The sequence below is a fragment of the Palaemon carinicauda genome, chromosome 20 (assembly GCF_036898095.1).
Source record: "Palaemon carinicauda isolate YSFRI2023 chromosome 20, ASM3689809v2, whole genome shotgun sequence".
Classification (NCBI taxonomy): domain Eukaryota; kingdom Metazoa; phylum Arthropoda; class Malacostraca; order Decapoda; family Palaemonidae; genus Palaemon; species Palaemon carinicauda.
This window is the reverse complement of record NC_090744.1, coordinates 94,853,032-94,865,283: the sequence shown is the minus strand read 5'-3', so window position 1 is coordinate 94,865,283 and position 12,252 is coordinate 94,853,032. Positions and strand designations below refer to the sequence as shown.

At 50.4% G+C, this 12,252-nt stretch overlaps 1 protein-coding gene across 1 annotated transcript in view; it reads left to right on the top strand.

Moving 5' to 3' along the window:
* The window catches only part of LOC137614320 (WD repeat-containing protein 70), a 78,505-nt gene that overhangs the window by 51,189 nt on the left and 15,064 nt on the right, over positions 1-12,252 (top strand). Inside the window, exon 3 of the mRNA XM_068344078.1 lies at positions 5,696-5,815. Within this exon, the coding sequence (XP_068200179.1) occupies positions 5,696-5,815 (120 nt within the window). The remainder of the gene's footprint in view (positions 1-5,695; positions 5,816-12,252) is intronic.

Below are 12,252 nucleotides of genomic sequence, written 5' to 3'. Positions count from 1 at the left end.
CTCGAGACCAATCATCTATCACTGCTACTGCACTGGTCCTGGACCTTTCTGCAGATCGTTCGCGATCTCCATCGGTAGAAGGTCGTCCTTTTAAAGCACACGTCGACCTTCCATCCGACAGACCTGCTGACCTGCCTTCACCATTTCTACATGGGCCTAATAAGGTTTCACCTAAGCATGCCAAGGCGCGCCAACCAGATACGCACTACGCACCAACGAAACCTGATGAACGCTCCTTAGTAGCTCGTCAGGCCCCATCACTAAACCCTAACACAGGGCATCAAGGGCGTACGCGCCAACACGCGCATACACCCTGACAGGAGCATAGCTCCACCACGCGCTACGCGTGCCCTCATGCGCATACGCGCCCATGTTCTCCTGCGCGCCAGGTCTTGCCTGCGACTACGCGCCAACATTCTCCTACGCGCCCGCGCCCATCTGCGCGCCATCAACCTCCTGCGCGCCATCAGCCTCCTGCCCGCGCGCATACGCGCCCAACATCTAACTCTCCTGGGCGCCAACGATCTACTGAACGTAGTGCTGCTGGAAAGTCAACAAAGCTGGCTTCTCCCACACGCCAACTAGTACCCTCGCGCCAGCGCTCACCTTCGTGCCAGCCTTCTCCCACACGCATCCGCGAGGATATGCGCGCGCGGCCTGCGCACGCTCGCCCATCCTCTCCAAAGGATGTGAGCCAACATTCTCTCACGCTCCCACGCGCCTCACATGACTCAACTGCGCGCCCACGCGCTAGGGATCTTTCTCCTGCGCGCGCGCACCCTACGGCTGGTACAGGTGTGCTCGCGCCAACAGTGTCCCACATGCGCACCAACAGTCTCCCACGCGCGCGCCCCATCAGTCTCCCGTGCGCGAGCCCCAGTATTCTCCCTGGCGCGAGACTACTGAACTACGCACGGCAAGGTCGCCATCGCCTCATTTCCCTTCCCTGCAAGCGCATACCACCGCGCATTGTGGGAGAAGGGAAACATCTAGAGGGGTCCAGGATCTCAAAGCCACCACAGGCGAACTCACCAATGATGGGGACTACTGAGGGATCCTTCAATCCCTATCCCTTTAAGGGGTATGTCTGACAGCGCATCTGTCAGCCAACAGCCCTGGTTTGGTGCACTGATCAGAGCCGTAACGCAGGCTTTCAAGCCTGTCTTCTCTGAATTGGGACACAGAACCATGGCTTCTTCTACCCCTTTGAAGAGAAAAGAGGAGTTCCAGACGCGGTCACTTCCCCAAGGGCGAAACTGACTCCACGCAGACTTTCGAGGCAGATTCCTTCCTTTCCTCAGACTGCTTCTCCTTCCCTTTCGGACGAAGATTTCCCGTCCCTAAGGGAATCACACGAAGAGAGACTTTCCCCCATGGCACCAATGGGGGAAACCACTCCTCGCGCCAAGCGGTCTACTCAGTCGGGGATTGAAAGGAACATGCCACCCTTGTCAATGTTGGAGTCCTACATCCTTCCCAGGAAGGAATCTAAGGACTCCAAAACATTGCCGAAGTCCTCTACTAGGACTAGGATGGAACCAGCTAGCCACTCGGGGAACGTCCGCGACTTTCCCCAAGAAGAGCCTTTGGGGACAGAAGGAGACTTCGCTGCAAGTCCTACAACAGGAGGAGACCAGCAAGAGTCAGAACATGCATTTCGGCAAGTTCTGACTCTAATGAGGGCTCTCAACAGGTTTGCCGACCCAGAGATCCCTCCTCGAAAGGGCAAGGACACAGTCTTGGACCGTGTCTTTGGTACTCAGAAACCCTCCAAGACCAGTGCAGCACTGCCCTGGTCTCAAGGGGTTAAGAGTACCAGGGACAAGATCTCACAGCAGCTCTCCGAGATGTCCTCCTCCAACCGTTCCGGTGCCACCAACAAGCTCCTTCCACCTTCTCGCGTTCAGCAGAGGAGGTACTTCGAGATCCTTGAGGAGCCTTGTTTAGCTCTTCCTCTTCACCACTCACTGGAAGAGCTAACCAGGGAAGTCCCTCTTGAGAGACTCTCCAACCGGCAGTTCTCGTTCTCGGCATCCGAGATCCTCAACCAGGAGAAAGTTGCGAAGTGTGCTATGCAAGCCACTTCGTGGCTCGATATCTGGTTGTGGACTTTAGGTATCTTGATACGTTCTGAGGATTTCTCCAAAGAATGCACCAGGAAAGCTATGGAAACCTTCCTTCTCTCAGGCACTTGCACGATCCAGTTTCTGGCCCACCAAGTCTCGAACTTGTGGGCAAATACCATCCTGAAACGTCGGGATGCAGTAGCTGAGAGATTCCATCAGAAGGTCCCTAGCATCAAGATCAATAGGCTCAGACATTCCTACCTAGAGGGATCCGTCTTGTTCGAGCCTAAGGATGTGGAACATGCCGCTGAGAGGTGGAGGAAGTCTCATCAAGACTCCCTCCTTCATAGGGCTGTAATATCCAAGCCCTGTAAGCCTCCAGCACCACAGCAGTCCCGTCCAGTCAAGACCACTAAGACGACAACAGCAGCGAAGACCCTGGTTTCTAAGCCCTTTCCTGTCAAAGAAAGGAAAGGCAAAAAGTCCTCCAGGGGAGGTAAGAATCCTAGAGGGAGCAGCCGAGGCCGCAAACGCTAGGATAGGCAGTCCCTCTGCATGTTCACCAGTGGGGGGATGCCTACAAACTTGCTCAAACAGGTGGAATCAACTCGGGGCCGATTCCTGGACAATCTCCGTGATCAGTTTAGGACATAGGTTCACTACAGCTTCACGCCTAGAGACTATCCAGCATCTCCTCTCTGAGAGAGGATTTTCGCAACAAGTTGCGATCAGGATGTCTGGACACCTGCGAAAGTCGTCAGCAGCAGTTGTTGCAATCCTCGTGGGGATCGAACCAGGTTCTTTTGAATTGATTAATTAAATTAGGATAACTCGACAACCACCCAAATTGAAAAATGGAATATAGAAAGAAAACTTGCAAAAGAAAACATAATTTTATTTACAACTAGTAAAAGATCAATGTTTCTTGATTGAGTACTTGGGAAGCACAGAAAATCATCTGATTAAACTACGCTCCAACAAATGGGGGAACAGTCAAGAAAGCAGACAAATAATGCTTAAAAGAAACGATGATACTCTTCACAGCAGATCTTGACGAATCAGGAACGTAGATACTTCAGGTCTGGGCGTTTCGTGGTTGGTAATACTGTAACGACAGGGGTCAACTCGTTCTGACATCTCGGACAAGTTGTCGTATGGCTGGTCACGTCTGCATTCTGGCCCTTAAGTTCTCTCTCTTTCTCTGTGCTTGTTCTCCTCTCGTTCTCCCTCTCGTCCTCTCTCTCTCTCTCTCGTTCTACTTTTTGTACTCCCCTTCTCTCGTTCTCTTTGAAGTTTATATACCCCTGTATGGGAGGGGCTAACTATGGACAATTCGATATAAGGAAATTTTCTCCTTCATCCTCATTGGTTTTCCTTAAAACCACGCCTCTTTGATCGCACCTTCCCGAACGCTCTGCTGGTGTAATCATGATCCATATGGTGCTATAATTGAAGCGAGACATGTGTTTACCTTCCGTTAATGTATATTCTTCGGCGACAACAGGCTCTCCTTTTCCTTCAATAATTATATATATATATATATATATATATATATATATATATATATATATATATATATATATATATATATATATATATATATATATATATATATATATATATATATATATATATATACGGGCTACTAGACCTGTATATATGACATTACCGTTATTTTCATATCCACCAAGCTTGGAACTAGCTTAGGGCTTCCTGCCCCCTGCAGGGACAGTATCGACTTCGTCTATAAGGATTCAAAGTTTGTATCTCCATAGGGACGGAAGGTAATACTTAGAGATTACCCTTCTCATACCTTGGAAATCTGTACTCTGATTTCAAGTTGGGCCCTTCTAGGGTTTAATTAAAACTCTAGTACGCTTTATTCGTCTGTAATTGAGATAGCAGCAATAAGACGCAAATACGTTTAGTATTTTACCTTGCAACTAGATTATGAAATGTAGCTACAATAGGGTATGAATCTGATCCGGCATTGAAAACACATCAGGGTCCATATTTTCTCTTGTTGAAAAAATATGTAATTTCGCCGAAATGATACCACTCAATGGAGATGTGAAACCAAATCTGACTGATTTGTACAGATTTTGGAAATGCATGAACACCGTGACGCAACGTTCACTCGGCACTGGTATTATTGGTCAGATATGCACCTATATTGAACATTGTGTTGATCATCGTTGTGATTTGCACTCGAGGGTAAATGTACCCATGCACCCGATGCACTAGAAAGTCCCAAAGTAGTTCACTGTTCATCGCAGTGCTAGACGACGGGTTTTATAACACTACCCGCCGCCACCACAACATGTTTTATTTCATGTAGTTGCTTCGTATAGTGTTTGTAAAAGATCTGGGTGATCTCCACCCAGTGTATGAACGGAGTCTACCAAAGCCCCTGTGTTGGAAGAAGTTCCATGAAGAAGCAATTTTCCTTGGATTGTGACCTGCGGGTGAGCTGTCAGGATCCGCTCTGTGAATAAGTAGGTGAGCTTTGCTCTCAGTTGTCTTAGGGAAAGATTTTGATCCTGAGGTTTCGCTTCGGAAGAGCTGTCCTTCCTTGAAGTCTGAAGTTCTACGAAGATAGACCTTAAGACACTCTACTGGGCATAGAGAGACATCTTTCTTCAGTGGGCAGATTTTCCATGGACCCTGTCACCTGTTTCATCTGTTCCTGCACCTCTTTCTTCCCCTGCTTGGAGCCGCTTACCGTCAGGATATAAAAGAGTTCACCGAAGCACAGGACGACTGATCTGGAGAAGTCTCTTGAGATGTTTCCAGTTTCCTCTCCATCCTTCTTTATAAAGAGAAAGATGGAGAAATGTATGCATTCCTGTCAGTCTTATAAATGCCTCTGCATTTGGAAACACAATTTGATAGGATTGAGATTCTCCTAAGACCGTCCACTTTACGTAGTGGAGGCCTAGTCTAACATCTTCGACACTTGTATTCTCAGGTAGTTAGGAGGTTAAACAGGAGTAAACTGACATTTCCTGGGTCAGGAAACCAGCCACATTGATTATATAGGGACTTCCATACTGCCTCAGGATAAGTCTCCTATTATGTATAGGAACAACTCACAGAATCTACTGTATCAGTATTTTTTCTAACCAGGCAAACTTCGAGATCTTTCAGTTGCACTACTGCTTTAGCCACCCCACTAGTCTTAGGACAAAGGTCAAAGTGAAGGTGAACGCTACCACCAGTCGGGTTGGCGTAGCTTCACCACCTAACTGTCAGCTGTGTTTACCTCATTAAAAGCTTAACAGCTGCTTTCCATCATACTCCTATTAAAGGTCTCAGGTTTGTATGGTTAGGAAAAATACAAATTCATTAGAAAATATGTGATTCTTTTTCTAATTATTATTATAATTATTATTACTTGCTAAGATATAACCCTAGTTAGAAAAGCAGGATGCTCTAAGCCCAAGAATTCCAACAGGGAAAATATCCAAGTGAGGAAAGGAAATAAGGAAACAGAATACTGTAGTACTTTATGCTTAAGTAAATTAGAGTTCTCAAATTAATTATTGTGAGTTCTTTGTAATGTTTTGTACATTTAAAATTACACTTTAATCTTCAGAAGAAAAGTTTGAAATTTATTTTTTTCTCCCCAGCTGAAGTATCGACATCTATGGGATTTGCTACCTTTGGGAAGAAATCAAGAGAGTTTGATTTAGAGAAACTTGTTGAGGAAACAAGGAAAGCAGCTTTGGATAGAAATAAGACAAATTTGGGTAAGTAAAAATGTCTTTGAGTATTAGCAAAGTATTGTTTATCTCAATACTGAAAAGAACTTGTGGTTAGTATGATGAGTTTATATGTACAGTACACTCATATAAAGAGGAGAAAGACTTTTGTATAGTCTTCAGAGTAGGAAAATTGATCTTCAGTAAATATTAGTTGTTCCGTAACTGAAATACAAACCACGCTATTTAATATGGGTAATTACTTTCGGCGTAGCTGAAATGACGAGCCATTAGAATTTTACCAAGGTTTTACAATACTACCCCACCGCTAGTTAGGGAGGGTAGCTTGCTACTCCCCCCCTCAGACACAGCTTATTTTGTTCTCGGCTCGGGTGGTAGTCGAACGTGTCTGCTGTCACCCTCGCCTTCTTTGACAGCCATTGCTAATCTTTTGTTTGCTTCTCCTTTGACAGAGTGTGTGTAAAGTTGGCCTCTGCGATGTGTAAGTGTCCTGGTTTACCTGACCGCCCTTGTGGTACGTATATGTCGGCGGTCGAAACGGACCCCCACACCTTGTGTCCTTACTGTAGGGGCCAACGGTGTGATAAGAATAATGTGTGTGGTGAGTGTAGGGAGTGGTCTACCTCCCAGTGGGAGAGGTTTTCCCGGCGCCGGAAGAAGAAGTCCAGGCGGGATATTTCTCCTTCGAAGGTTTCTTTGAAAGGAGAAAATCCCAAGGGCTCTTCTTCCGTGGCCCAAACCTCCTCCGAAGCTCCCACTCGATCGGTTTCTTCCGAGAAACTGTCGAGTGGTAGCGTAGGCCGTAGTTCTGTTGACCGATCTCGGGGTTTGGGAGAGGGAGTTGCCTCCCATAGCGAGGCAGCTCCTCCTCCTCCCCCGGGGGAGGATTTAAATGTAAATGTTACTAATAATGATTTGTTGCAGCTTTGGGCTTCCTTGGGGCTTGAGGGTTCGCCCTCCAAGGAAGCCTTGTTTGACATGATCAGGTTGGGGGCAACTATCAAACAATCGCCGACTTTGGCAGAGGTTGATCCTCTGTTTATCGTCGACGTTGTTGTGGCAGAGGCTTCCGATGAGTTGTATCAAACCTCTGCTCCTGATGTTGCTGATGTAGTTGAAGGCTTAGTTCCCCCCTCCGAACATCTTTCGAGGGAGGAACTAAGTCCAACGGTCTCTCCTGCCGGTGATTCTCCCCCTCGGGGGAGTTCACTCACAGAGACTCCTCTTCAGAGGACTGCTGATGGTCAGCCCGCTGACCCCATGGCCCCCAGAGGGTGTGTAAGGCGTAAAGCCCGCCTTCCTCTTCCCCGTAGAGGCCTTCCTTCACCTCACAAGGGTGTTAGGAGGCATCTCTTCGGTTCATCGACCCCGCAGTCCGACGCAGAGGAACCTCACCGTCGTTCGCCGACTACCAGTTACATCCCTGGACCTCTCCGCAGATTGTTCGCGATCTCCTTCGGTGGAAGGTCGTCCTTACAAGGACACGCCGACCTTCCACCCGCCAGACCTGCTGACGCGCTGTGGGCGCCTACTCACCCTGTTGTTAAACGGGCAACGGTCCCTTCGGGGCACTAGGGACTTTCACACAAAATTGTGTCTAAGTCCCTTACGCGCCAGGTATCCCCTGTGCGCCAACATTCTCCTGCGTACCAGTGCGCAACTGCGCGCAAGCGCTCGCCTGCTGATGATCCTGTTATAGTGCGCCGGCGCTCACCTGCGTTCCAGCGCTCATCTGCGCACCAACGCTCACCTGTTCGCCAGCGCGCTACTGCGCGCCCTCATCCTGATGCGCGCCATGCGCGCTTCCGTTCTCTTGCGCGCCAGCGTTCGCCTACGCGTTAGCGCTCTCCTGCGCGCCCACGATCTTCTGATCTGGGCGCAAAGGGGAAGATAACCTCTTCCCCTGCTCCCCAGCGCTCTCCAAAGCGCCATCAATCGCCGACGCGCCATCGGACCCCGCCTGCTTGCCATCCTTCACCTGCGCGCCATTGCGCGCAGTCTCCAATGCGCGCCCTGCGCGCCCACCGGTACAACCAGATGTGCGCTCTCATGCGCGCCCCCGCGCAAGGGATACATCTCCTGCGCGCGCGCCTAACGTTATTGCCCTAACGGGCTCTTCGAGATCCTGCGCGCCCGCGAGCGTGCAAACAATCGCCTTTGCGGGCGAGAACGCTCATCCAGCCTTCTGCGCACCCTCTGCAATGTCCGGAACGCGCCATCGCTCGCCCACGCGCACCCTCGCCATCGCCCTTGTGCGACCCAGGCCAAATCCTATCGCGCGATCCCACGCACGAGGCTGCAGGACGCCTCGCGGCCAGGTCATCATTATCGCGTCCCCCTCGCAAGCGCAGAACAGCGTGCTCGCCGGAGGGAGGGAGGATTCCGGATAGGTCCAGGGACTTCTCTCCTTCTTCTTTTCAGGCAGACCCTCCTTTGGTAACTCTTCCTAGGGATCGAACGATCCCCTTCCCTCCAGAGGGAGTGTCTGACAGCGCAGCTGTCAGTCGGTAGCCCTGGTTTGGGTCCCTAGTCAGAGCGGTCTTGCAGGCTTTTAAGCCTGTTCTCTCTGAGCTGGGCCACAAATCAGTGGCAGCTTCAACTCTTCTGAAGGGGAAGAGAAGAGTATCTGATGTGGTAACTTCTCCAAGGGCGAAACTGACTCCTCGGAAGTCTTTGATTAAGGGGAGTCACGTGAGGTGAGGCGTTCCCCCATCGCACCAATGAGGGAAACCCCACCTCGCGCAGGAAAGTCTTCTCGGGTAGGGGTGGAGAAGAGCCTCCCACTTTACCGAAGTCATCCTCGAGGATTAGACCAGAGCCAGCCAAGCCCTCAGAGAATGTCCACGAGTCCCCCAAAGAAGAGCCTTTGGGGACAGGAGACTTTGCTGCTAGCCCTTCAGGAGGAGAGCTACAGGAGTCAGAGCATGCGTTCTGGCAGGTTCTGACCCTTATGAGGAATCTCAATGGATTCGCGGATCCAGAGATTCCCCCTCATGAGGGCAAGGACACGGTCTTGGACCAAGTCTTTGGTACTCAAAAACCCTCAAAGGCCAGCGTGGCTTTGCCCTGGTCTCAAGGGGTTAAGATTGCCAGAGACAAGGTCGAGGGCCAGCTCTCCGAGCTTGCCTCCTCCAGCCTATCCAGCGCCGGTAACAAACTCCTCCCGCCTCCTTGTGTCCATCAGAGGAGGTACTTTGACATCATGGAGGAGACTTGTTTAGCTCTACCCTTACACCACTCTTTGGAAGAGCTTACCAGGGGAGTCCCTCTAGAGAGACTCTCCAACCAGCAAGTATTGTTCTCGGCTACGGAGATCCTTAGCCAGGAGAAGGTGGCGAAGTGTATCATGCAGGCAACTTTGTGGCTGGACATCTGGCTAGGGTCTCTGGGCATCCTGTTACGATCTGAGGACTTGTACAAAGAGAGTACCAGGAAGGCCATGGAGACCTTTTTACTCTCAGGCACTCGTACCATCGAGTTTCTAGCCCACCAAGTCTCGAACTTGTGGGCTAATACCCTCTTAAAACGTCGAGATGCGGTGTCCGAGAGATTCCACCAAAAGGTCCCAAGTACCGAGATCAGCAGGCTCAGACATTCTTCCATCTTGGGGAAGAATTTGTTCGAGCCTAAGGACGTGGAGCAGGCGGCTGAGAGGTGGAGAAAGTCCATCCAGGACTCTCTTCTACATAGAGCTTTAACATCGAAGCCCTATAAACCTCCAGCAACCCAGCAACCACGTCCTACCAAGACCACGAAACCGGCAGCTACAGCGAAGACAACGGTGTCTAAGCCCTTTCCTGTCAAGGACAAGAAAGGCAAAAAGTCCTCCAGGGGAGGAAAGAATCCTAGAGGGAGTGGCCGAGGCCACAAACGTTAGGATTGGCAGTCCCCCTGCATGTCCACCAGTGGGGGGATGCCTACAAAGTTGCACAAACAGGTGGCAGCAACTCTGGGCCGATTCCTAGACGATTTCTGTAATCAGTCAGGGATATCGCGTCCCGTTCACAACATCTCTACCTCCCCTGACAGCGAATCCAGTGTCGTTTAGCTCCCTTGCCATGGGATCGGCAAGGGGGCAAGGCCTTCGGGCAGAAGTCGAGACCATGTTGAAGAAGGGCGCTCTCCAAGAGGTTGTCGACAGGTCCCCAGGCTTCTTCAGTCGACTCTTTCTTGTAAAGAAGGCATCTGGAGGCTGGAGACCAGTCATCGACCTCTCAGCTCTGAATAGGTTTGTCAAGCAGACCCCGTTCAGCATGGAGACGGAAGACACGGTCAGACTTGCAGTCCAGATCCCAGTCCATCCGTCTTCAAGGAAGTACTTAAGATTCAGCCTAGACAACAAGATCTATCAGTTCAAGGTGCTGTGTTTCGGTCTCTCCACAGCACCTCGGGTTTTCACCAGTGTTTTCACCCTAATATCGTCGTGGGCACACAGGATCGGCATCCGTCTCCTCCGTTATCTGGACGACTGGCTGATCCTAGCGGACTCGGAGTCAGCCCTTCTTCGACACCGAGACAAACTTCTGGGACTTTGCCAAGATCTGGGGATCATGGTAAATCTCGAGAAGTCTTCTCTGCTTCCTACTCAAAAACTGGTATATCTAGGCATGATCATAGATACCAATCTCCACTAAGCCTTCCCATTAGACGACAGGATAGCAAGGCTGAGGAGGGTCGCAAGTCCTTTCCTCAGACGAGAAGAGCTCCCAGCCCAATCGTGGTTACGTCTCCTCGGTCACCTCTCATCCTTGGCCCGTCTAGTTCCCAACGGTCGCCTCAGAATGAGATCTCCCCAATGGCGACTCAAGTCTCGGTGGAATTAAGGTCACGATTCCCCGGACGTCATGATCCCTATGAGTCCTGCGGAACAGACGGACCTTCAGTGGTGGGTGACAGACGAGAACCTACGAAGGGGAGTGGATCTTCTCGTCCTCCCCCCGGATTTGAGGCGGTTTTCGGATGCCTCAAAGAAAGGGTGGGGGGCCCACGTTCTGCACCACAGGACCTCAGGCCTGTGGTCAGAATCAGAAAAGTGCCTCCATATAAATCTGCTAGAAATGAAGGCCGTATTCCTGGCCCTTCAACAGTTCCAACATTACCTGGCGGGTCACTCTGTGGTGGTGATGAGCGACAACACCACAGTAGTGGCTTACATCAACAAGCAGGGAGGTACCTTTCCAGAGCAGCTATCCCATCTCGCAGTAGAGATACAGGGATGGACCGAAGTCCACTCAATTCCACTATCGGCTCGTTTCATTCCAGGCAAGAGGAATGTGCTCGCCGACAGTCTGAGCAGAGCGTCTCAAATAATGAGTACCGAGTGGTCTTTGGATCATCTAGTAGCCAACAGAGTCCTGACTTTGTGGGGTTCCCCGACTGTGGACTGTGGATCTGTTCGCTACAGCGCTGAACTTCAAGCTCCCGCTGTACTGCTCCCGAGTCACGGATCCCAAGGCACTCTGGCAAGATGCCTTCCAACGATGGTGGGACAACATCGACGTATACGCCTTTCCCCCGTTCTGTCTGATGAGGAGGGTACTCAACAAGACCAGAATATCAGTCAATTTTTCAATGACCCTCATAGCTCCACTATGGCATCACGCGGAATGGTTTCCAGACCTTTTGCAACTCCTAACGGAACTTCCGAGAGAACTCCCTCCACGACACAAGCTACTCAAACAACCACACGCCAACATCTTTCACAAAGCCGTAGCTTCGCTTCGATTTCACGCCTGGAGACTATCCAGCATCTCCTCGCTGAGAGAGGATTTTCACAACAGGTTGCAAACAGGATGTCTGGACACCTGCGAAAGTCATCCGCAGGGGTCTACCAGGCAAAGTAGCGAGTTTTCTGTGGTTGGTGTTGTGGAAGTGGTATCTTTCCACTCGATGCCACTATTCCAGCAATAGCGGAGTTCTTCGTGTATTTGCGAGAAGAAATGCGCCTTTCAGTCTCAGCAGTGAAAGGCTATCGCTCAGCCTTAAGTCGAGCCTTCAGGCTCAAAGGAGTGGACATTTCTTCTTCGCTGGAACTTGCCCTACTCATACGAAGTTATGAACTTACCTGCCCTCAGTCGGAAGTGAGACCTCCTCCATGGAACGTGGTTCGAGTTCTCAGGTCTCTTAAGAGACCTCCCTATGAACCATTACGCCAGGCTTCAGATCGCCACCTAACTTGGAAGACGGTGTTCCTACTAGCTTTGGCCTCGGTCAAGCGAGTCAGTGAACTTCATGGTCTCTCGTATGACATCGCCCATTCAAGGGGATGGGAGGAGGTAACGTTCAAATTCATCCCTGAGTTTGTTGCTAAAACTCAGAATCCGGGAGTGCCGGACCCTTGGTTCGACTCTTTCCAAATTTAGAGTCTTTGTTCTGTAACAGATGACCCAGACCATCTCCTACTGTGCCCAGTAAGGAGTCTGAGGCTATATCTCAAAAGAACGGCTGCAGTTCGTCCCCAAGTG